The sequence below is a fragment of the Melitaea cinxia genome, chromosome 5 (genome assembly GCF_905220565.1).
Source record: "Melitaea cinxia chromosome 5, ilMelCinx1.1, whole genome shotgun sequence".
Classification (NCBI taxonomy): domain Eukaryota; kingdom Metazoa; phylum Arthropoda; class Insecta; order Lepidoptera; family Nymphalidae; genus Melitaea; species Melitaea cinxia.
The window spans coordinates 8316502-8343803 of NC_059398.1; the positions used below are offsets into that span (position 1 = coordinate 8316502).

The window sequence follows — 27302 nt, forward strand, 5'->3', positions numbered from 1 at the left end:
GAAAAATTGGAGAAAATTTATTTTGACACATCATTACAACAATTGAACAATCTCACTTTCGAAGCAAAAACCTTATATTTACTAAAAAAATATTTCAACATATTAAATTAAAATGCATTGTTTTAAAAATAGCATTATTACGAAATAGTCATTTCATTAGGTTTTAGTTTAAAATCAGACAATGTATATTTTTAATATAAAAAACACATAATTCTTATTAAAATAGTTAAAGTAAAAAAACAGAAATGTCTGAAGTTAAAGGAACTAAAGCTTTGGAACTGTGGTGCAAACGCTTAGTAAAAGATTGTCCCGAAGTGCAGATAGATAATATGACGACATCCTGGAGAAATGGCATGGCATTTTGTGCTCTCGTTCACCATTTCAGACCAGATTTAATGTGAGTAGATTCAATTACATTAATTTAAGTAATGTTATTAGTATTAAATTATTTTGGTAGTAATAGTACATTGATACTCTTTGCTTAATATTGCAGAGATGTATCAAAGCTGAAGCCTGAAAATATATATGAAAATAATCAGTTGGCTTATAGTATTGCCGAAAAACATTTAGGGATTCCAGCTCTTCTAGATCCTGAAGATATGGTGGAAAATGAGGTTCCAGATAGATTATCGATATTAACCTATTTATCTCAGTTTTATCAACGCCTTGGTCATACTGGTAACTACTATACTTATGTTTTATTTTATTTACTTTGTATTTCTGTAGTACATCAAAATTTTATTTTCAGTTAACACAAAAATATCTGAAAATGAAACTAAAGTAACTTCATCGTCAACAGCTAGTCAAGGATCAGTTAGTATTTACATTTTTTACAAGCTTGCACATTATATCTGTTTGTATGATGGCTTTACTCAGCACTGCTCTAAATGTGATGTTATTCTTTTTCTTTAATTCTCAATCTTTCTCTATATATTCACCCTTTTAGACTCCAATCAAATTTGGAAAAGCAGCTTTAGATAAATGTGCGGCATGTGGGTTGCCCGTATACTTAGCACAGAGACTTATGGTGTCACAGAAGCTCTATCACAGAAGATGTTTCCGATGCTCAAAATGCTCTGGACATTTAAACCCAAAAAATTTTCATGTTATTGATCCATCTAGTTTTTCTTGTGATTCCTGCAAAAATGAAAAAACTCTACCTAAATTCGTAAATAATAATGACCAAATAGGAATGCTGGCTATTGATAGTGATATGAGCTCAAGTCCAGTAATAATGAGAACTGAAGAGCCAGTAAGTTCAAAAGGCAAACCGAGACCACAATCAATATTAGGTGAGCAAAAATCAAATACTTTGACTCTCAACTTTTTTCTTTATTTCACTATGCATGTGTGTAGTTTCTTTCAAATACATTTTTCTATTCTATGTTTATGTGTGTTTAAATTATAAGATACTTTGTAGGTGTTACCTGAACTTCAATAAAATCGTTGATTGTTCACATAAATTTAAATTCATTAAACCATATTTAATACATGTTATAGTTCGCGTCATGTAAAAAGAACGCTGAAGGAAAATGGAGGGGGTGCGTTTGCGCATGCGTATACTCGCGCACAAAAGTACTACTGTTTTATTTTTTAATTAGGCTTTCACTCGCGACTTCCTATAACGGTTATTGGTAGATACATTATAATTTTTAACAAAAAAAAAACCGACTTCAAACAGGAAACTAAAAAGTGAAAAATAAATTTACTTAGTACAAAGTAATTCGTATTTTGATTTAGTTAATCAGAAATGATTAAATAAATATTTTATAATTTTGAAGTCGGTGCCAAGTAAAACAATAACTACTCTAGTATCTACTCGTAAGTTGTATTCAGTTTTCTTTCATAATTTGTTTCATTGACTATTAGGTTAAATCCTGTTGTTATTCTGTTATTGTTTTGACATATCTAATAATATTTTTTGTACTTGTTTGTTGTGTGTGTGTTGTTTGTATTTGTTATTGTAGCCAGGTTGTTGTAGTATTTACTTGGCACCAACTTCAAAATTATAAAATATTTATTTAATCATGTCTGATTAACTAAATCAAAATACGAATTACTTTGTACTAAGTAAATTTATTTTTCACTTTTTAGTTTCCTGTTTGAAGTCGGTGTTTTTTTTGTTAAAAATTATTTTATTTTATAATTTTTAGTGATGGGTAAACCTAACAAGGGTGCTTTTTCTCTTGTATCGGGGGTCCGGAAACATACACAATACACAAGCACAAACACCCAGACAATGACAAACATTTATATGGCCAATACAAATTTCTGTCGTGCGCGGAGATTGAACCCACTAACGCCAGCGCAACAGCCGGTACTGTGACCGCTGCACTAACGCGTCGACATACTATGAGTAAAGTTCGCTATCAGGTGTACATAATAACAACCGAGACTGACAGCCTAGCGTGTTCTCTGAGGCTAGGCTGGGAGAACCACAAGGATTAACAACTAGCGGAGCGGGAATAGAACCCGCGACCGTCGGTGTTTAGGCGCCACCGACACGGCACATGCACCATTATATCAAAGCGGTCGTCAAACAGCAAAAGGTAACTGCTGTAAATTGTTGAGAAATTCCCTCGAGTGTTTATGGGCTCCATCATCAAACCTGGTCCTGCGACACAGATGATCACACAGCAGGTAATTGCTATAAATCGTTGAAAAGTTCCCTCGACTATCTTTCGTCTCCATCATCAGACTGTAATGGCACTTATAACTCATACATATGCAAAGTTCTCATCAATAGAAACATATTAAGTTCAAACAGCTGGTAATTGCTATAAATCGTTAAAGAGTTCCCTCGACTATCTTTTGTCTCCATCATCAGACTGTAATTGCACTTATAACTCATACAGGTGCAAAGTTCTCATCAATAGAAACGAATTAAGTTCAAACAGCAGGTAATTGCTATAAGTCGTTGAAGAGTTCCCTCGACTATCTTTCGTCTCCATCATTAGACTGAAATGGCACTTATAACTCATACATATGCAAAGTTCTCATCAATAGAAACATATTAAGTTCAAACAGCTGGTAATTGCTATAAATCGTTAAAGAGTTCCCTCGACTATCTTTTGTCTCCATCATCAGACTGTAATTGCACTTATAACTCATACAAGTGCAAAGTTCTCATCAATAGAAACGAATTAAGTTCAAAAAGCAGGTAATTGCTATAAGTCGTTGAAGAGTTCCCTCGACTATCTTTCGTCTCCATCATCAGATCGACTCCAGACCTTTATTAAATAGTAGTGCTTTATAGTACTTAATGAAAACATGATTAAATTTACTAGTCACCCTTACGATTTTTGAAAGTTTCCCTCGATTCCTCTGGGATTCCATCATCAGATCCTGGTTTCCTTATCATGGTACCAAACTATAGATATCTCCTTTCCAACAAAAAAAGAATTATCAAAATCGGTTCATAAACGAAGAAGTTATCTCCGAACATACATAAAAAAATATATATCTATATACGGTCGAATTGAGTAACCTCCTCCTTTTTTTGAAGTCGGTTAAAAAATAATAAAAATACCAGTGCGAATAATTTGGACTAAATAAGTATAATAATTATCACTTTACAAAATTACATTTTTTTTTAAATAAAAGCAATAACAAATTCTTTAGTTATTAAAATGTCGTATTTAAAAAAAAAAATTAATTATCTGTACTCTCGATATTCGTATTTTAAAAGTTTTTATGTGTTTAAAATGATAAATTGATATTTGGTTTTTAGTGAAATAAATAGTTAATGGACTTTTACAAGTGTCCGTATGCTAATGTGTTGTGAAAGTGAGTGATAAATGCGGAAAAAAACGTGAATTATTATTGACAGTGGTTTGTTTACCAAATAAGACTGTTCCAAAAAATGGACAGTACGAAAAAGTTTTTTCAAGAGTTGGCAACACTGTAAATCACCTTTGCGCATTTTGATAGCCAGAGTTCTTTTTCCGTGACGCGAATTATATGTTATAAATAATTTTTCTCACTTCTCTATGTAAAACTATTTCGTAATTTAAAACTTTTGTGCGCGATAGTATTTTGAGTCGACGTCGAACTGTCCAACCAATAGCACACCGGCAAGCATGCGACACGTGATAAACACTCCCGTCCCTTACCCCATACCACCAAATAGACCGATAAATCGCTTCTGCGCAGCTTTAAGGCCAGCGTTCTTTTTACATGACGCGAACTATACAATCTTACAGTTTTTGCTATAACATAATTGTGTTTGCTCGCAAACGAAAAAAAAACCGACTTCAATGACATCGACGAGTAATACAACGTAGATCGACGAAAAAATAGTCAAGTAACTACGCGTTATCAAAGATTACTCTAAAAGTAGTTATCAGATCTCGATAAAATTTATGTGTGACAACATGATAAACATCAGCTTTTGATTAAATTAAAAATTATCAAAATCAGTACACCTAGTAAAAAGTTATTGCGGATTTTTGAGAGTTTCCCTCGATTTCTCTGGGATCCCATCATCAGTGCCTAGTTTCTTTATCATGGTATCAAATTACGGATATTCCCTTTCCAACAAAAAAAGAATTATCAAAATCGGTACATTCAGTAGAAAGTTATTGAAAAAAAAATACAGTCGAATTGAGACCTCCTCCTTTTTTGGAAGTCGGTTAAAAATCACATAAACTACTCTAAAAATCTTTGTTCACATATACATTTTTAGAAAAGCTTATTAAATGAAGTAAAATAGTTCATATTAATTGTTAATTTTTGTACTAGGGGTAAATTATTTATTTATATATTCTTATTATTTCATTAGTATGATGTGAAAAAGTTTATGAAATAAAATTATGACAGATAACCTTTATTCTATAATAATTATTTTAAAGATTGGTGTAAAAGTAATTTAAAATATGCATATTTAGCTTTTTATAGAATGTAACACATATTTGCTTTTTAATAAATAGGTATCTTATACTATTAAACGAGCAATTCTTGTATATACATATATCTCTATATAATCTGATTCTCAGAAACGGCTCCAATGATTTTCATGAAATTTAGTATGCAGGGGATTTCAGGGGAGATAAATGAATCTAGCTAGGATTCATTTTTAGAAAATGTCGTTTTATCCCTGTTTTTAGGCAATAAAAAAATGGCTACAATATCGTTATAATAAGAAGGTAAATTTCGCACCTCTCAATAAAGTTGTAATAGCTCAGGGAAAAACGGGTGGTCGCGATCGACTGAAAAGATCATGGTCATGGCAAGAGAATTTGAATTCTAATGTTTCCAAGATCGATTATCATTTTTGCTTTTTTTTTCTAATTGCACTCGTTATTTTTTATTCTAATAGCCAGTTCATATTTTTTATTATTATGTCTGTAAAATCGAAAAATATTATTCATATTTTATCAATATGTAATTCGCATTTAAGTATGATTCCCAAAACACAATTTACTAAAATTACCGAGCTAAGCTCGGTCACCCAGGTACTGTTGTATTATTTTACCAAAATTTTTCAGAAAAAATCAACATGTTTGAAAAGAATATAGAAAAAGATTCAAGTTTTGAAGATAAATTAGGAAATAATAGTTTAAAAGAAAATTGTAGTAATAAGTATAAAGAAGTATTAAATTTAAATGAAACTGATAATTCTAATAATAAAGAGAAGCAAAATATTGATGAAAATGGATTCAAAATAGAATTAGATGAAAAAGAAGATAATAATTTAAAAACTGATGACACATATAAAAATCTGCCAGAGAAAGTATACAAAAGTAATAAGGACAAGTTTAATTTTTTACAAACACAACTATCGGATGATACAATAGACTCTGATAACACTATAAACAGTTTAAAACAAAATGACGCAATAAATATAAAAGACACTGACACTGAAAATACTCCTTTAATAAATGAAAACAATGAGATATCATTTAATATTGAAAATGATAATAATGTGACAGATGATAGCAGAATAGCTCAAGATAACAGTATATCTACAAATTTAGACATTTCATCATTAGACATAAGTGAACCAAATAAAATTGAACCAGAAATTACCATAAGTGTACCTCCTAGAAGGAAAAAACAAAATAACATTGAGAAGAAATTAAAAAATGAACCGAAAACTTCAAAATTAGTCAAAGAATATCCAGATCATTTAAACCCGTTTTCTGAGGATGAAGATGAGGTATGTGTAATTCATTAAAATAAAAACATTTCGGTCTTGATATGGGATATAATGCATGCCTTTCCCTTTTTATTTAGCATGACCAACAGGCAGTGACTCAAAAAGTCAGCACAAATCCATTTGGTAGCAGTGATGATGAAGTAGATGAAGTTTCTTCAATTCAACAAACACCAAAAGTACCCGAGGGTCCGACTTCAACACCGTTGTATGTTACTAATATGTTTATTCTTTGCATGAACAAGAGCTTTATAAATCTACCTTTATTGTATGATAGCTATATAGTGTGATGTTTTATTTGTTATCAGAAAACGCCACATTAAAGCCTATAACCCCTTTTGGTCTGATGGTGAGGAACCCTCTACTGATGAAGAGTTAGATAACAAAAGGTAATATTTTTTGTTGAGAATCCAGAGGAATATTAATATATTTTCAAAATTATATTTTGTAATAAAAATATATTTTCAAAATTATTATAATGTTATTACTTTATATTCATATTACAAAATTTAATAAAATAATTGCAGAGTTGTATAATATAATTCATAACTTTTCTTATGGCATACTTTTATTTTTGGCCTCTATTGATACATAAAGGCAATAATAAAATAATAGACCTGAGAAATGTGACTTAGGCACAATTAAAAGTAGTCTTACGTTAATATATTATACAATACAACTACTCATTTCTTATAGGTATTTTTATTCGCTCATTTAATAGTATAGTATATAATTGGAACAGCTCAAGCATGCACAAGTCACCGCTAACGACCAGCACACCGAATCTACCGTCTAGTACGCCGAGGCGAAGGAAACCCAAAGCACCACCACCGCCAGTAATAATCGCTGAACATTTAGACGCTCCTTCGACGTCCATGGATGATGTCGCCAGCATATCATCGTTCAGCTCTCACACGTCTACCATACACTCTGATCAGGTATACTATTATTTCTATTTGTTGACTACTTGACCCGATATATGTTGTACACAGGCCGAAGACGGGCAGTAGCGTCTTCGGTGCGACAAAGCCAGCCCTGCGGTCACCAACACGACTGCCCAGCGTGGTGACTATGGGCAACACACATGAGTTCACGCCATTTTTGGCGCGAACTTGTGGAGGCCTATGTCCAGCAGTGGACTGCAATAGGTTGTGATGATGATGTTGTAATGTCTCGAAACCTTCAAACGCGTGAAGTTAAACCGTTACGGTTACGCCTTTTCGAAGTTATCTATAATTTTTTTATTATGTAAGGACCTATAAATCTTCAAAATAAATGGAAAAAATAATAACAATAAAAATAGTCAAGTCCGTCCACTCCTCCTCAAGGTTTGCGGAGGATACATTTTTATTTATATACATTGGAGTTATGCTTATGTATTTACGGACTTCTGACCCAGGATTCAACATCGTACTGTGGACCATTTTTTTTTCTTTTTTTTTTCGAAATGACTGTTACTGTTGGCCCTACTGGCCATTACAGCGTCACCGGTGAAAGGCGCCGGGTACTATAGACACCCGCCGCCAAGAGTAGGCCATTCATTGTGCAGCTTATTTTATATGCAAATAATTGCATTGTAATAAAGAAGTTTAAAAGGGATGCCACACTTTTGAGTTCCTATACTTATCAGTTAGGTTAACATTAATGATTACTGCTTCCGTTCGACAAGTCGTAGTCATACCTTAAAATAATTTTTGTTTCAAAATTATTAATTTAGATCGTAACTTCTAATGTTAGCGCGTTCAAACCTATAAACGGACAAAATCTTTAACTTTAACCAAGTTTGCAAAATGTTATAAACCCTATTTCATAGTAACCACCTGACTAGAGATCTAAACAGATTTTCCTATGTAGGTAGAGATTTTGCGTGATATATATCATGAATATTAATTAAAATATATGCTAGCAAACCAAAAAAACGACTTCAATTACCTCGGCTAGTAATACAATGTACATACACAAACGCACTAGTCGCCACTACGACTACTGAAAGTTCCCCTCGATTTCTCCGGGATGCCATCATCAGATCCTGGTTTCCTAATCGTGACCCTTCGGATGTCTACTTTCCAACAAAAAAGAATCATCAAAATCGGTTCATAAACGACGAAGTTATCCGCGAACACACATTAAAAAATATATTTATACGCTTAAAAATAAAAATTAACACAAGACACCATAATATTAATATTAATTTATAATTTTTTTTTTTTTTTTTTTTATATCATTTATTTATTCCAAACCATATTTTAAAATGTACATATAATAATTGTGTTTGCAGAGTATATTATTATTATAATATAATTATAAATTATAAATTATATTTAAGATTTTGATTAATGTCAGCTGATCACTCCAAATATAAAACGTTTGAATTTTTACTCAACTGTAAGGTATATCTTTAAGCATCACTACCTACTATTTTCTCAAAACTGATAGATAACTTTCTTAGATAGTGTAAGAATGCAGATACGTTTCCGTTTTATTGAACAAATGTTCTTTAACTTCCACTGTGATTAATTAGTTACGTTAATCGTATTTTAGGAAAATTTTAATGATTTACTAATTCGTACAATATTGCATACTATTATCAATGTAAATAAATGTCTTTCGACATCAAATATTATTTCTGCCTAATAAATTAATTTGCCTAATTAAAGCTTTAAGACACACACAGTAACATTTATTTCGAAATTTTACAATATTATACATATTTGCAATTCACAACTTAAGAACTAAATCTTTACAAATGTTTGTGCAGTTTAGTCGTTTTAGATTTTTCCGCAGCGTCTGACGCTCTTAAGTCTGTTTCCCTGACATGAGACGGAGCAAGTGTATCAACGCAGATTGCATCCCACAAAAGCGCCCGTGCCCTTTCCCAGGGAATGTCAATATATCAGGTCTTTTGCCATCATCGCGATGAATTCTAGTAGGCTCGATAAGAGCAGGAACGTCGATGGAAGCAAGAGTTCCTTTTATGGTTTCATTTAGATCACCGTCGTGGGAAAATCTACCTAAACTCTGCAGAAAAGGCCGTGTTGTCCGAAAGAATCAACCTCCTTTCCGCACGGGCATCCGTGTTTAAAGCACAGTAAACCTCCTTCTCAAATTCTAAAACTTTCATTATCTAAAATTGTTCCGAAGTTAGAACACAGCTATAGAAGCCTGGCACGGTTTTTGTCACTTGTAGTATTTAGCGACAAATTTATATGTTTGTTGTGAAGTAATGGCATATCACAAAGTTTTTATTTTGTAACACCCTTGAGGATATTGCCATTAGGACACCTTAACTTCCAGTTTTTTATACCATCCTAAGCATCTTTAATTTGGCCTGATTTTAAGATGTTCGGATATAGACCCTTGATACTATGCACCGACGCAATAACAGAAGGAAGAGCAACACTAGAAATTTTAATTTTAAATTTAAAACTTTAAATTTCAAAATTATAAAAATCATATTTAATCTTTCAAATTAGTTAAACTATGTATACATACATAGTAGTGAATATACCTATCAATAGATAAATAAAATGGAATCAATAATTCTATTTGGATAGTATTTTCTATTTGCAAGTGTCATTACAAATATGAGAAGTGAAAGTCCGTATTTTTACCAGGCTTATTGTTATGCTGACAACCTTATGGGAATTCATATTTCTATTTAACTAGTGTCCCCCACCGAACATTGCTTGTGTGCTCAATAACTTTTACCCAGCATTAGAATTAAAACTATGCAAAATCAAAATTTATAGCAAAAATTTTAAAACATTAATCTCTTGTCGCTGTATGTAGCAGTGGACCATATTAAATTGTGCGATGTAAGTAACTTACGCTGAACTACTTAGATATAGAATAGTTACTTGTGTAAAGAAGTAAACTCTAATTATATATTAACTAGGTGACCCCGCTAACGTTGTTCTGCCATATATTTTATTAACCTTCTCAATCCCCCCCACCCCCTTATAACTTAGGGGGATAAAAAAATAGATGTTGGCCGATTCTCAGACCTACCCGATATGCACGGAAAATTACATAATATTTTACTAACCCTCTTAACCCCTCCTGTATAACTTAGGGGTATGAAAAATACATCCATCACCACATCCACATACATCAATTCTCAGACCTACCCGATATGCACAAAAAATTTCATGAGAATCGATCAAGCCGTTTCGGAGGAGTTTAACTACAAACACACGACATGAGAATTATATATTATTAGATATAATATTACCAACGGTGCCGTTGGCTATAAATATTGCTGGTCTTGTTGTATTCTTGTCGTGAGTAGCCGAAGCGAATGGGTGGGGTCGGAGATGTATAGAGTCAGAAAAAACCTTTGCGATGCTCCTGGCATTGCAGGCGTCCATAGTATACTGTAACCGTTTCCTTGTCTATTGTGACAGACCATAGGCTGGTTTGTCGCTTTAGTGGTATATCTCTTTAATATAAAAATGAGTCGCTGAATGTGTTGCTAAGCGCAAAACTCGAGAACGGTTGGACCGATTTCGCTAATTCTTTTTTTTAAATATTCCTTGAAGTACGAGGATGGTTCTTACGGAGAGAAAAATTCTCAAAAAAAAAAACAAAGAATTTTAAATTTCCTGAAAAAGTCTAAAAACAACACTTTTTTATACTCCCATACAAAAGATTTGTGATAATACTTAAAAGTCAATTTGAACTTTAATACCATACGATAAAGTTTGTGTTAGGCGATACGAAGTTCGCCGGGTCAGCTAGTTAAAGAATATAGAAATGGTTTGCGACACTCGAAAACCTTTATTTTCGATCGCGATCTCAAGAACAGTAAATCTTTCGACAATGTTACTAGTCAGTAGTTTAAGTTTTCTAACTCCTTATATTGTTTAGAAACCAGTAGATACTTTTATGTAAATTGATGTGCGTAATGAAACGCTTAAAGATCCGTCATAGTTTTTATTTAAGATAGGTATAAATAAGATAAAGAGATTAAAATATGACACATACATATGTATAGAAAACGTTATTCTTAAGCAGTGATAATGTTAAATCCTTTTAATACGATATAACGTATCTATTTCAGTGTAGATATTAAAAAATTCTCCCCTATAAGAAAATCGAAAGCCAACAATATCGATTCGCTCAATCTTAGATAGTGGATTTAAAATATTTGTTTTGCTATTATACATTCAAGTTATAAAATATTTTTAATAGTTAATAATAATTAAGCTAAGGATTCAATTTTTTAAATCGATTTGTTCAAAATTAAAAGCAACAAAAATACTTGTTCATTTAAAACTAACCTCGAATTGTATTGATCAGATTTTATAAATTCTTATAAATTTAAAAAGCCCATTCAACGAAGAATATTAATTCATTACGTTCAACACAGTAAACTTAAAAATAAAATACTGCTAAGTATATATTCGCAATCGCCAATGCAACTATTGATATGTATGTTTTAGTTTATCGTTAAGGTGAATATATATATTTTGACGACCCGCTGGCGCAACGGTTGACGCACTGGCTGTTGCGCCAGCGGTCGCGGGTTCGATTCCCGCTCACGACGGACATTTATATCGAACATATAGATGTTAGTCGTGGTCTGGGCGTTGTGTTTGTGTATTGTATGTATTTCCGGACCCCCTAGTACAGGAGAAAATCCTACTGGAGGATCCGTTGAGTGTGTAGGGTTTATTACCTTTTAAAAAAAAAATAAAAATAATTTCTAAAAAAAAATAAAAAATAAATTATTATTGACATGTCTGAAACACTCCTGGCTACGGCAGCGGTCGCGGTAACGGTGGGGTAGAGGGTGCTAAGAATCACAGGGTTACGGGAGGCTGCCAATCAAAATTACACCTGGCTACGTATAATGGACGCACGCTACAATTGGACCATCACCTTACCGAACTTGAAGTAGAACTGAGTCACATTAAGTGGAGCATACTGGGGTTGTCTGAAGTCCGAAGAGAGGGTGAGGACACGATGATCCTGGACTCCGGGCACTTGTTCTACTTCCGTGAAGGTGATGGGCTTTCCCAAGGTGGCGTCAGTTTTCTGGTCCACAAGACTTTCACTAACAATATTGTCAGCAGTGTGTCGACCCGGGTAGCGTACCTTGTACTTAAACTCACTGACAGGTACTCCCTGAAAGTGATACAGGTATATGCGCCGACCTCGGCACATTCTGACGATGACAGGTTTAACACCGGCAGCGACCACCGGCTATTACGGGGCACTCTGAATATATGCCTCCGAAAAGAGCGGGCCCGCTTGATGAAATCTACTCTCCGACCTACGCTGCCCCAAATACTATGTGGCTCCGAGCAGTTCCAATTGGAACTACTGGCGACGTGGACGAGATGACCGTCAACGTGGTGAAGACGCTGTGTACACTGGGTCGCAGACACTTTCCACCAACGAAGTCAACGAAGCAGTCCTAACTTTCTCCCGAAGCTTTGGATCTGACGCAGCGGAGGCGCGAGTTGCCCGCTGCTTCGCCAGAACAGAGGGCTCTTTCCAAGAGGATACGGAAACTTGTACGCCGAGACCTCTGCTGCTCAAATACGAGAGAGATTGCTACTCTGATTGAGCAGAATAGGGGGTCCAAAGTTTTCCAAAGACCATTGGGGAGAAGCCTTCTTGCGTAGCTCAAAACAGCGGATGGCAAAACCGTTTGCTCTCACCCTCAGATCCGAGAAGAGATTGAGAATTTTTATGGACAGCTGTACTTGTCAAGCGCACGCAAGCCTGCGACTTGGGACACCGAAGATCCACGAGCATCATTGTTGCGCCATTATTCGGAGTGTATCCCGGACTTCGAAGAAGATGATAATATCATTATTCTGTACCAAACTTTATTATTTTATGCAATAAGTCTTTATTAATTTAATTTCGAATTTGCGTGCAGCGCCATCTTTACACTGACTAATGTTTGTTCAAATTAAATTAAATAACCTTTGTATTATATAAATCATTTGAAGTTTTTTAAATTCATTAAAACATTTATTACAAATATTAAGCTGTGTTTAAGAATTATTTTACAGTACCTAATTTTATTTGTTCGTTTTAAAATAAGTTTTATTTGATACCTATCTATTGTAAGAAAACTATAAAAGCGGTTGATTTATGTAAAGAGCTTTCTGTTCTATATTAGCAATGCGTAAATAAACTAAGAAATACGTTGTGTTATTTCACTGTAATGGGCTCTGAGTGAGGAAACTCTGGCGTATCGACGACATATATGTAGCCTTCTTAGTTTTACTTCTTAAATAATTTTACCTTATTAAAAAATAATTCTGATTTCTCCATTTAATATAAAGTTACTAGAGTTTTAAGAAACAATGATTTTTATAAACAGCGCGTGTTCAGGGATATATATTTTATTGCGGTGAAGCTTTTAATGTTTCTCCTTTGCAAATAAAGTGAGCAACGCAAACGAAGTTGTAGGTATCAGCTAATCTTTATTAAATTATCCGTTCTGCAGAAATCATTCGGCGTATCGACACCTAGGATGAAGAAAAAGCGTCCAGCGCCCACACCGCCCGACAGTCTGTCGACAGTCTCAGGATGCGGCGAGTCGGTCGAGAAAGGCGTCGACTCACTGGATCTACGTAACACATCTGACGGTATGTTCTCTTTAAAATCCTGTATCAAGGGCTTGCTTCATAGGTTACCGTTAAAGCTATCTGAATGTATTCAAGAAAAAAAAAGTTTATGATATATTATTCTTTATTCAACAAAACTGCTCTGAGTGCCTAATGCGAGTTTTGTTTAATCCGTCTCGCAATAACTGGCGTAAACTTTAACTTCATTTTGTATGGGAAATTCGGGATTTCAACCTAGTTCTCGCGTTTACCGCTAGATGACTGTATCGATTGTATCGTATACTATTCTTATCATCTAGGCTGCACTGTTTAAATTCCCATACAAAATAATTTTCACGTATAAACGCGTTTCTGTCATGTTTCTATGAATAAAACTCGTACTAGGCACTCTGGTGTAGTGTTGCGTGTAATCTATCGCCTTTAAAACACCGACGGTTTTCGAATTCGATTTTCGCTCGGAATGGATATTTGTATTTGTACAAATAGTTCTTTACGGTTTTGATGTCTGTCTTTGTCGGTCTCCTCACCGTTCTTCGGAGAGCACGTTAAGCTGTTGGTCCCGGTTGTTATCATAAATACCTGATAGCGATCGTTAGGTTGGCAGATATTTTCCCTACTATGAAGTAGGGAACATATCCGCCAACCCGCAGCGGAGCAGCGTGTTGAAATAAGCTCCAATTCTTCTCCTACTTGGAGAAAGAAGCCTATGGCCAGCAGTGGGATGTCACAGGCTGAATCGTATTCTTTGTTACCATCTAACTCTACTTTATTTATGGGACATTTCTATTCACTAATAGGAATCTAAAGTTTTAGTTTGATAATTGGTTGAGGTGAAACAGGTCCTGATTGCCTATACTACTTCCTACTGTTAAAGTATATTCGTAACTTATGTGGAGGATAAACTTTATCAGTACCAGGTGCAATCTGCCTTAAGTGTACAATTTTGTTATGCATATAATTACTTAAGATAGTTTGGTAGCCACAAACCGAAGGCAGTTTAAAAACTATTTTTTATTTGTTTTTTACTCATAAATACACAAAGCATGCTATCATGATCTTAACAACCTATTTGATTACTATACAAAGAACAATATAAATGTTAGTATTCAGAAATGTCAATGTATTAGTTTTACTCGTAAAAATAATCCCATTGTTTTTAAATATAATTTTAATGGCGTTGAAATTGGCAGAACAAAGATAGTCCGTGATTTAGGTGTATATTTTGATAGCAAAATGTTAATATCTTCTCGAATTGATATAATTAGATCCAAAGCACTCAGAAATCTTGGTTTCGTCATACGAACCTGTAGTCCCTTTAAAGATCCTCTTAGCTTCAAAATATTTTATTATGCATACGTTAGAAGCATGTTAGAATACGCTGCTCCTATATGGTCCCCACGATATGATGTTTATATAAAACGCATTGAAAGTGTACAAAAGAAATTTGTTCATCACCTTAAATTTAAGTGTAGAAAAGCCGATATAAGTGATGAATACGTAGATATTATATGTCGAGCTTATAACCTTCTGACGTTAAAGGAACACAGGGAGGTATTAGACATGGGGCTATTGTATGATATATTTCGTGGCCGCATCAACTGCCCGGAGCTTGTTGAATGCATTATACTAAACAACCCTTCACGGCGCACAAGACGCACTGCCTTATTTTTTGTCCCTAACTGCTCCACCAACTATGAACAGAATTCTGTACTTAGAAGATTACCTAACTCATACAATTTGAAATTTCAAGACGTAGATATTTTCAATGGTTCACAAAATATTTTTCAAAATAAAATAAAACAACAGTTCTTTAAAAAAAGTAATCAAAACAACAACTAAATATATATTTCATAAGTATGTATATAATTTTCACAGCTATTATTATCTTTATTATATATGTTATATTTCCTTCCAAATAAAGTTTTTTTTTTTAATTATACTCTCCAGGAGGAATCTCCCCATAGGTTTAATATGAAATAAAGTTTTTTTTTTCTTTTTTTTTTTCACGTTTGTTAATTTAAATTTTAAACGGATGGGATGGTCGTAATTGGCCTTTTTGATTATATTTCATTCTTGTTTATTTTATAATTTTTTCTGTGCTGTGTATGGTACACCCCTTATAAGTAAATAAATAAACAGAAATTCACATAAGAATTATTTTTTCATTTAATACAACGCACGGATTATAATTAAAAAACTAAAATAAAACTGTCACAGTGATAGCTGTCACTAGATGCGCCATATTTGCAGTTTTAAATTTACCCAATAACCCCAATGAAGAAGTTTTAAATTTGAAAACGTAACCCTGAACTGTCACTCCGATTTTATATCGTGGACACTAAGCTTATTTATCAGGAAATTAATATTTATAAATAAAAATGAAGCGGACAAAACTATCTGGACGTTATATGAAAAAAAAAAATCAAAATTACGAAAAATTACAAAAGCTTTGTTGTTTTACACTATTTCCGCTAAACAACAGAGATAGATGCCTCTGACAATATTGAAGAATTAATTACATCAAAAGTATGTGGTAAATTATTCTGAAATTTTTTCAATGTATATTTAGGATATAGTTCTATCCATTTTATTTGCCAATTTTTTACAACCATTTCCGGAGTTATTGAACAAGGACATTCATAATAGATCGTGTATTTTTGCAAAACTTTATTTAATTATATCTATTAAACGGTGTGAATTGTGAAAAAACCTTTTTTTCAATATATATATAGGTTTTTTTAATTATAATCTTTCGAATAAATACAAAAAAAAATTTATGTCAATTTTATCATTTGACTATCAAACTACCTTAAATATTCATACATATGTATATATTGACGACGCGTTGGCGCAACGGTTTGTGGCTGTTGCGCGGGCGTTTGTAGGTTCATTCAACATTTGTATTGGCCATAAAGATCTTTGCCGTGCTCTGGGTGTTTGTACAGTCCTCGTGGGTTTCCCCACCGTACCTCGGATAGCACGTTAAGCCGTCGGTCCGAGTTGTTATCATGTACACCTGATAGCGATCTTTACTCATAGTAGCGAATATATCCGCTAACCGGCATTGACAGTGTGGTGGATTAAGCTATGATCCTTCTACATGGGGAAAATCAAAATCAAAAACAGCTTTATTCAAATAGGCTCCAAGAGCACTTTGGAATCGTCATTTTACAAATTAAAACTTTAAAAATGAATTATTATATTTGTAGAAATAAAGCTACCACCGATTCGGAATGTAGATTCTGCAGAGAAGAATCGGCAAGAAACTCCGCAGTTACTCTTTTGAAAATAATATATAAACTGTGTTTTAGTACAAAATTAGTAACATGTTGCATGAAATACAGCGTCACTAAGTCCACACATCTTTATCAACTATGTAATCCTGCACCGAGTAATAAGCTTTATCTAGTAATTTTTTTTTTTTTTAGTAAAAACTTAAAATTTATGTTGAGACAATTCCAAAATCGTTTGTGGGATTCTATTATACATGCGAATACCATGAGCAAGAAAGGAAACGTTCACTTTGCGCATTCGGAAAATTGGAGTTACAATTTTGTTATTCCTTCTCGTGTTTACAATGCGATTATTACTATTTATTTCAAAACAATGAATATTTTGGTGAATATACATAATATTGTTATAAATATACTGCGACGCAATTGTTAATATGTCTACCTTTTGGAAAACATCCCGTAGGGAGACTCGAGCTCCAAGATCGTAAATGCCGCGAATAGCCCTTTTTTGCAAGATAAATATAGTCTCAATATCTGCAGCATTACCCCACAGTAACAGGCCGTAAGACATGACACTATGGAAATAGCTAAAATATATTAAGCGTGCAGTTGCAACGTCGGTCAGTTGTCGTACTTTTCTAACTGCCAATGCTGCGGAGCTGAGTCTACAAAGATAACAAATGGGAATTCCACTGAAGTTTTGAGTCCAAATGTATCCCTAAGAAAACTGTATAATCATTGTATCAATCATCTCGTTATTTATTATAAAATTATAATTTGGATGCTTAACATTAGGTAACGAAAACACAACACACTTGGTTTTTTTGGCGTTCAAAACCAAGTTGTTTATTTTAAACCAATCTTGAATTCGCGATAAAGAAGTGTTCACGTCATCATAATTTACTTTTTTCCTGTCAACTTTAAATATTAGAAAAGTGTCATCTGCAAATAGTACTATATCACAAATATATTTAACATAAAAAGGCAGATCATTTATATATATTAAAAAAAAGAAATGGACCCAGAACCCCTGTTAAACGCCCATTTTTAGCACAGATCCAGAAGACTTCGTTCCGTTTATTGATACGTGTTGAATTCTATTAGATAGATATGAAGCAATTAGATTAAGAGCTTTACCATTAAGGCCGTAATACTCAAGTTTACTTAATAAGAGATGAATGACGATCTTATTAGTGTACAAAATTGGAGTAAATCATTTGGTTTAAAAATCAATCCTTTAAAGACGCAAGTTATTGTCATTGGTAGCCAGAAATTAATATCACGCATTATCTGGTCACAGGTCCCGTCAGTGATTGTTGACGAAATACGTATACGGATAAGCGATCAAGTGAAAAATCTTGGTATTATTTTTGTTAAACACCTATCTTGGATACATCAAATAAACTTTATAAGCAAAAAACTGTTTGCAACATTTGTGTATCTGAGAAGGTTAAGCAACTTTCTTCCTATTCCCACTAAAGTTATGCTTGCACAGACTCTCCTTTTACCGATTCTTGACTATGCTGATACTAGTTTTGTTAACTTAAATGAGGAACAATTAAATAAACTTGAGCGCTTACAAAATCTCTGTATTCGGTTCATATTTGGTTTACGTAAATATGACCATGTTTCAGAATTTCGCAAACAGCTCAAGTGGCTACCTATCCGACTTCGCATGAATACTCATATTCTGTCTCTCCTATACTCAATCCTATTTAATCCTCTAACACCTTCCTATCTAAAAAATTGTTTCGAATTTCTTAGTGATACTCACGAAAGATCTCTCCGCTCTGATGATAACCTCATCCTAAAGATCCCATATCATTCTTCAACCCTTTACTCTAAATCTTTCACTGTAGAAGCCTGTCAACTCTGGAATTCGTAGCCGCTAACTATAAGACGAACTGAAACATTGGAATCATTCAAGAAGCTAACTAATATACTATATATCTACCAAAACGTTTCCAGCCTAGGCCTAGTAGGATCTATATCGGAAAGTAGTGTGCGTTGTAATCAAATAGTATTCCATACGCGTCATGGCTTTTCTTCATTGCCACAACGCGTTGAGATCGAATAGCATGTAAGCCACGACACGAATTTCGCTATTTGGTCTTTCTTTGATTGCCACAACGCGTCGTGCGCGTTTTCATTAGAGCCGTAACATCGCGTATCGCGTTGTGAGCTATTTTTCCGCTCAATGAGCGTTTTCGATCTTTGAGCGTAACATATATATTATGTATGTACACCTCCATGCCGTCTAATTCTTTAGTCATGTCCTTTTCATGCTAGAGGTTGTCTGGAAGAGATCGCTCTTTTAGCAATAAGACCGCCTTTTGTACATGTCTATATTCTCTTTTACGGTGTAAAATCTTTCTCTGATAGTGTACAACAAAGAGTATTTGTATTGTATTGTATAGTGTTGGTGTGCAAAAAGTGTAAATAAATAAATAATCAACATTACATTTGCTTACGTTATTTTTAAAAAGTTGGATAGAATCAGGTGAAGATGAATGTTTTTTTTTTTATGTCACTAGGTCGGCAAACAAGCGTACGGCTCACCTGATGGTAAGCGATTACCGTAGCTTATAGACACCTGCAACACCAGAAGCATCGCAAGCGCGTTGCAGACCCAATCCCCAATCCCCCCAGGAGCTCTGGTCACCTTACTCACCAACAGGAACACAATACTGCTTGAAAACAGTATTATTTTGCTGTGATCTTCTGTAAGGTCGAGGTACTACCCCAGTCGGGCTGCTCCATATTTTGAGCAGGAAATACCTGCTGTGCCCTACCTCAGTTATAATATGAATTCAGTCGAGAAGTTAAGTCAATGGGTATTTTATCGAAAAAGGCTTCAAAGACGTCTGCCAACTTGCCATCCGAGCTTACAACAGCACCATTTATATTTAATTCAATTGGTATAGTTTGCTTATTACATTTCCCACAGATACTATATTATATTCCATGTGCATTTAATTTTATCATCAGAATTAAGCCATACAAACAGCTTAAAAAGTTTTAGAATGTTTTTTTACATAATTCAAAAATCTAGTCTCCTGCTTCCATTGCTTCATACTGTACAGTTCGTACAACCTATTTCTACTCTTATAAATACCTTCAGAGGCCCATTCACTAAATTTTAAGTTTACGTTTACATCGAAAGTTTTAAGCTTAAAAATGTGATAGAATTCATCTAAAATTAATTTGAAAACTGAATTATAGATTACATCTGGATCCTGTGCCATCATATCTACTTTAAATAGTTTTTGCGCTACAATATCCCTAAAACAATTCGTTCTCTTAACCGTTATTGGTCTACATGTAATTCTTCGAGAATTTATGTGAATTTTCTCATTAAGAGAGAATTTTTGACCGCAGTGATCGGAAGTTAAAACAGTTATAACAGATTTATTGTGAATTTCAATATTACTAAATACGTTATCTATACAAGTAGAAGATGTCTTAGTGACTCGAGTTGGTTCACAATAACTGTGTATTAAATTAAATGAGTTAAACAAATTAATTAATCTACTTCTAATCATTGTGTCCTTTAACATGTCTACATTAAAATCACCACACACTAAAACATATTTAGAGCTTTTAAACAACTTTTTAAGTGTGTCTTCCATAACTGTCTCAAATACAGTTAAATCACAACGGGGGGCCGGTACACGCAAAGTAAAATGTAACGCTGTAATTCTACACAAGACAACTCTACAGTTCGCTCGATAGAAATTGATGCAATATCTTTACGGGATTTATGAGCTATATCATTACGCACCAATATTAGTGAACCTCCGCGAAAAGCATTCTCTCTAATGAACGAACTTGACAAACTAAAATTTGGAATATTAAATATTTCATAACTTTTCAGCGAATGTTCAAAAATACAAAATATATGAATTTTATAAATGTCAGATAATAATTCTATTTCATGCTCCTTGCCACCTATGCCCTGTATATTTTGATGAATTATATTTATGCAACAGGGCTTAGGTTTTGTCTGTTTAGTTAGTTTAAATTTGCATTCTTTATATCAATAGAGATATTATTTAAATTAGAAAGAGTCCTGTGCCTGGCAGTGGGATATTAAAGAACTTTGATACTGAACTACGAACTTTGATATATTTCGATCCATTGATCGTCAATATAATCTTATAAGTATATAAAATTCTCGTGTCAAAGTGCTAGTTACCATATTCCCCCGGAATGGCTGGACCGATTTTTATGAAATTTTGTGTGCATATCGGGTAGGTCTGAGAATCGGCCAACATCTATTTTTTATATCCCTAAGATATAGGGGGGGGGCATTAAGGGGGTTAATAACATATATGGCAAAACAACGTTTACGGGATCAGCTACTATATATATGTGTATATATATATATATATAAAATAAAGACTACCAAATTGGTATGAACGAATAAAAAGTAGTAGTAGTATTTTTCCCAGGTGTGCGGCGAGCGAAGGGCCCGGCGCCGGGGCTGCCGCTGCCGGAGCGGCGCGAGGTGAGGCTGCAGCTGTCGGCCGAGGAGCTGCAGCTGCAGCTCGACATGCTGGAGACGCAGCAGCTCGGCCTCGAGCGGCAGGGCGTGCTCGTCGAGCGCATGATACGCGACAAGTGTGAGGGTAAACTCCACACGCGCACTTTATTGCTATTACACGCTTGTTCTTTGAGACTAGGCGAGCGCGCTGCAACCTCGTCTGTCTGCTTGCCGTCAGACGAGGTCGTGGTGCAGGCGCCGGCCTTATCAGTTACAATAACTATTGAATTTTTATAAGTGCAAGTATAGTTTGAATTAAGATTATGTGTTTGGATTTTAACATTTTTTTTAATTCCAAAAAAAATCACAAATATAACAACAAACAAAATCATATGTATATACTAAATGTTGAAAGTTAACAATCGTTGTCACTTCTCTTGTTGCTTTTAGGCGAGATCGTAGTTCAGGCGTTATATACCTATTAAATGTTGAAATGTTAACAGGGTCGCACGGATAGTTTGAATTACAATTACATGATTGGATTTTAATGACTCAAATTATAACTACATGTACATAAAATTATTTCGTTAAATTTCAATTTATTTATTGTATAAGATTCAAACACGATCTATTTACACAACCCTAAATATTTTTTTGTATGTGACTGATTCTGCTATACCCTCATGTAAATCTTGCATAAAAAGTCTATTAATTTACTTGTGTAAATAATATATTAAGGGAAATAAAAATCTCCACGGCACATTACTATGCTGCACAGTGCTATCACACAGTATTTCCTAATAAATTTCCATATGTTTTGTTTGCAATAAAATATAATGAGCGCTGTGTGCAGGTGACGACGGGCCGACAGCGCCGCAAGAAGAAATAGAAGATCTCGTTATACAACTTTGTGAACTTGTCAATGAGAAAAATGACCTGTTCAGGAAACAAACGGAGTTAATGTACATGTGAGTGAGAGAGACAACGTTAAATTATTATTCATACATTTGCATAATTTACCTTATATGTACGTGTTATGTTTCTGAGATGTTGACTGCATGTTTTGACATTGATTATATTTTTGTTATACAGACGAAGGCAACAGAGACTGGAGCAAGAGCAAGCTGATATTGAACATGAAATCAGGGTGATACAATCTCGACCAGCCGTCAACCGCATAGATGCAGATAAGGTAAATCTTGATAAAAATTTGTAAATTCTAGTATAAAAAATGATAATAGATCGTAAATGTAGTCGTACTTAAAAATATTAATAAAAATTTATGTTTATTCTATCTAAACAAAACATCCGTCTCATATATATATGTATTATTTTTATGTATATGTATTGAAAAAAGCTTCACCAGTTGGCTGTTACCTATAAAACAAGCATTAAGTTGCTTACTTTAGAAACGTGTGTATATACTTTTGGTTTCGGAGCGTTTGGAAACAATTTATATTAATTTACTATTAACTAACTTAATTTAAATTAAAGAAAATGAAAGACATGTGACCGATTTGGAGGTTTTAATATCTCTGTCTTAACTACTACAGTCTTGGGCCCAGCGGATGTCAGGGGGGCCGACCAGACGCTGAGTTTGCGTCTCTTGCTTATTCTATTAATTATTTTATATATCTTATTCTATGTACCTTATTCTATGTATCTTAGTCTATGTTTAATATATAAGGCGGATGGACGAGTCGTAATTATAACTATATTGTAAATATTTATTATTTATTATTATTATAAATCATGATATTATAAATCCTGTAGTAACTCTCCTTAAAACAATTCGGATTCAATCGGCAACGCACTCGCAATACTTCTGATAATGCAGACGTAAGTAATCGCTTATTACAGGTAACCGTACGCTTGTTTGCCGACCTAGATAGTGTATATACACTATTTTCTTAACGCGAATAGGCTATAAACACCTCTTTCTCCTTAATAAAATATTTACATTTTTTTATATTGTCAAAAAGTCAAATTTTAAATTCGGATTATTAAAAGACGAGTCTCCAGTATCACCTAACAATAGTATTTATCAATAGTAGGTTGAGGTCACGTAAAATAAAAATAATATTATGTGCTATAATTTTATTAATAATTATATGTAATTATTAAAGAGATGTTGATGAGAAAAGTAAAATTTTAAATTCGGATTATTAAAAGACGAGTTCCTGTATCACCTAATAATAGTATTTATCAATAGTAGGTTGAGGTCACGTGAAATAAAAATAATATTATGTGCTATAAATTTATTAATAATTATATGTAATTATTAAAGAGATGTTTAAATATAAGCAATACCAATATTTGTACAGGGAAACTGGTATCTAGTTAGTCCATTTGTGTTATTGATAAGAGCCAACATACACATAGAATCCAAATAAACATCGAACTAGAAACATTACTATTATTACATATAATAACATCCTATTTGCACTTGAATTGCAAATAAACGTTTGAATTTGGAACAGTCGTAAGGTGGTGCTCTTAATAAGATTCAACGTACACTTGGATTGCAAATAAACGTTTGAATTAGGAACATTAGTAACGTGGGGGTAAGTAAGCGTGCGTGTGTGCAGGTGCGCGAGGAGCGGCTGGTGGCGCGGCTGGTGGAGATCGTGCGGCTGCGCGACGAACTGGTGCAGCAGATCGACGCCGAGCGCCGCCGCGAGCGCCAGGAGGACCTCGCCATCGCCGCTTCCATCGCCTGCAAGCGTGGTACACACTCACTCACACGCACACACACACACACACACACACACGCACACGCACACACACACACACACGCACACACACACACACACACACACACACAAGCGCGCGCGCGCGCGCACACACACACGCGCGCACACACACGCGCACACACACACACGCACACACACACACACACGCGCACGCACACATACGCACACACCCTCACACACACATACGCACACACCCTCACACGCTGACTCACAACCAATTACTCACTAATTTTACTGAGGCACGGTTCCTATATTTAAAAAACCATATTTAATAATAATAATAATAATAATAATAAAGCCCTTTATTCTGGCATTAAAGATAATGTATGCGTTTGCATCATTTATAACTTATATAATGTCTAACCACGATGTGCCTTTTGGCATAGGCCTCCTCTTATAATCTCCACTGTGGTTTGCCCTAAGTTACCCATCTTCACCTTGGACCAGCTGTCATTTTGAGGTCATCCTCCCATCTTATGCACTGTCTTCCACGGCTTCTCTTTCCATGTCTTGGGTACCATCTCTTGGTAAAAAATCATATTTGCTCGCTAACAAAAAAACGACTTGAATTAAATCATACAAGTAATACAACGTTGTAGACAGAAAATAGTCAAGCAAATAGACGTTGTGAGAGATATTTAAAAATACTCGTCACAATTCATTCAAATTTAAATGGTACCACATGATAAGAACCAGCTATAGATTAAAGAAAGAATCATTAAAATAAGTTCACCCAGTAAAAAGTTATGACAACACACAAAAAAAACCATCAAATGTTCTTCTATATACAAGTATTTATCACATAAAAATTTATTAAGATAAGCTTTATTAATTTATTTTAGCACAAAGAAACAGCGAGTCAAACAGTTCATCAATGAAATCTGCAGATGCTGTAACACCAGGGAAGAAAAATAAAGTAAAAGACAAGGTTAAGAAACAATTGAAAAAGGCAAAACACACTTTAATATCCAAGAAAAAGGATGAGGACAAACCGGACAAAGAAAAAAAATCAAAATGATTTTAATAGGTACTATTAATAATGGTTCTTAATAATAACTAACATATCCTCTAAGTGGAAATGACTTTATTATTAAGATCTTGTAAAATTGTATAAAAGGCGCATAAAGTACTTAAAAAGACTGAAACATTCCACTAAAATTGTAGATTACATGTCAGAATTATAACAAGAAAATTTTATTTTATGGAACAACTAATTAAAAAAAAAAACGCTGTAAAGAGAAGCAGAAGAGCGTTTAGAAATTTTCATTCCTTGAGTGCAAAGGTATTAACAATATGAGCTAAACTCAGAAAATCATAAAAATAACATATACGTAATTTATTAAATATATTTTAAAATTAGAAATCATCGAACCCTTACAGATACATTCAAAAAGTTTCAACTAAGATTATCAAAATAATCTTTATCCACTTCAGAATCTCGATATTGCCTATTAGCATGTATTCAACATATTATACAAAAATAGAAATTTATCCTTTTGCAATTTATATACTGTGCCATTTATTTATTGATATTATGAACACTGATCCAGATATCCAAATTGTTAACTTCAATTAAGTTTTCATTTACTTATCTTTTATATGTAAATAGTTTTAAAAAAGTCTAAAAAATTATTATAGAGGTACCGATTAATAAAACCCAACTTTGAATTTTTTTTAGATATTTAGATATATTAACATTTCATTCGTTATTGTTTAAATTCCTTATTAGACAAGCTTTACGCACATAGTTTTTGTTTATGTTATTATAGTATTTAGTTTAGTTTTATTAAATTTAATCTAAGGCTTCACATCTTTAACCGTTAAGTAAGTAAGCCTTCTCCGATAATAACAAACTTTTGTGACACTACACAAGATTACAAGAATAATAATTATAACTTTGTTTCTTAACATGTAAATTATCACCACTATTTAAATTATATTCATGCGGAAGGACATTAATTTCTTTTCTTTACAGCACTGTAAAAAAACAGTAATAATAGTATACAGTGAAACAAATATATCTACTTATATATATTGTCTTTTGTCAATATTTTTTTCTTTTATGCCATATATTTACTATTTAGGTAGGTATTTAATCGTAATACCAATGACTAATGATATATCTTAACAATTTATATATTTCTTCGAATCTATTGTATTAAATTTTAATAGTTTTGCAGAACACTTTAAAAGGTGTCATTTTATTTTATGCGCAAAGGTGAGCCAAATTAAATGAAATATGTAAATAAAAATGTGCTGTATACAGACATTTAGGCAATAAAACGCTACTACACGTGAAAAAATATAAGAATTGCTTTATACAAAAATTAAATCAAATGTATAAATAAATATTCAAAATAGTTATTTACATCTGTTAAAAACGCAGAGCTTTATAATACTCGTTTTTTTTTTTAAGTTCTTTTGCTATACCTATATTTTTCTGCTATAACGTTTACATTTGTTACAAATATTAAATGTTATTTTATACATTATACATACTAGGTACTACGAAATTAACACCATATCACGATGACGATAGTCTCGAATTTTTTAACGTACGTAAGTGCACTTAATGCTAAAACTCATAAATGCACAAATTGAATAAACTTTATTTTTAACATTTAAGCTTGTTTTATTTCTATAATATTAGGAAAGCCCTACCGGGGATTTTGGGAATGATTCAAACGCGTTAGGATAACATAATAGGTGTGGCCTTCCACCTTGTGAAATGCTCTAACCATATTGGAGCCCTTTATATACCTAGTCTCGAAAATCTAGAGCCCCATAGAGGTTCCCATCGGAGACGTTACCGCCTACTTGTGGGCGCTGGAGCTTTTCGTAAGAGCGGTATCCAGTCCAAAGGCAAATGGGGAGCGTTATGGGTCAAGGGGTCAGTCGCGTCATACCTATCTAATTATAAATTGAATATAATAAAATATTTTGAAAATACACCTATTTTGATGAAAAAACATTTTTCTAGCCGTCTAAGATTTTTATCTTATTATTAAAGCGTAAATGAACATTAATACATTTAAATATAAAAAAAAACGAGTGTTTTTGGACAACACGACTGAAGTAAAACTTCTTTAGCTC

The 27302-nt window shown here is 33.6% G+C and overlaps 1 protein-coding gene and 1 long non-coding RNA gene across 2 annotated transcripts; one reads left to right on the top strand and one right to left on the bottom strand.

The window, feature by feature from the left end:
- LOC123653513 (MICAL-like protein 1) lies at positions 1–26831 on the top strand. The gene is made up of 14 exons (XM_045589503.1): positions 1–397; positions 494–678; positions 749–813; positions 947–1292; positions 5487–6166; positions 6241–6362; positions 6463–6543; positions 6897–7092; positions 13620–13761; positions 21425–21601; positions 22310–22424; positions 22549–22648; positions 24045–24183; positions 25052–26831. The coding sequence occupies exons 1-14, from the start codon at positions 246–248 to the stop codon at positions 25225–25227; spliced, it is 2676 nt and encodes an 891-aa protein (XP_045445459.1). The 5' UTR covers positions 1–245; the 3' UTR covers positions 25228–26831.
- Positions 22088–22639, bottom strand: LOC123653515. Its single transcript, XR_006743116.1, has 2 exons — positions 22477–22639; positions 22088–22392 (listed from the first exon to the last, which is right to left on the bottom strand). It is a non-coding gene; the product is annotated as an uncharacterized LOC123653515 (long non-coding RNA).
- Positions 26832–27302: the final 471 nt, after the last annotated feature.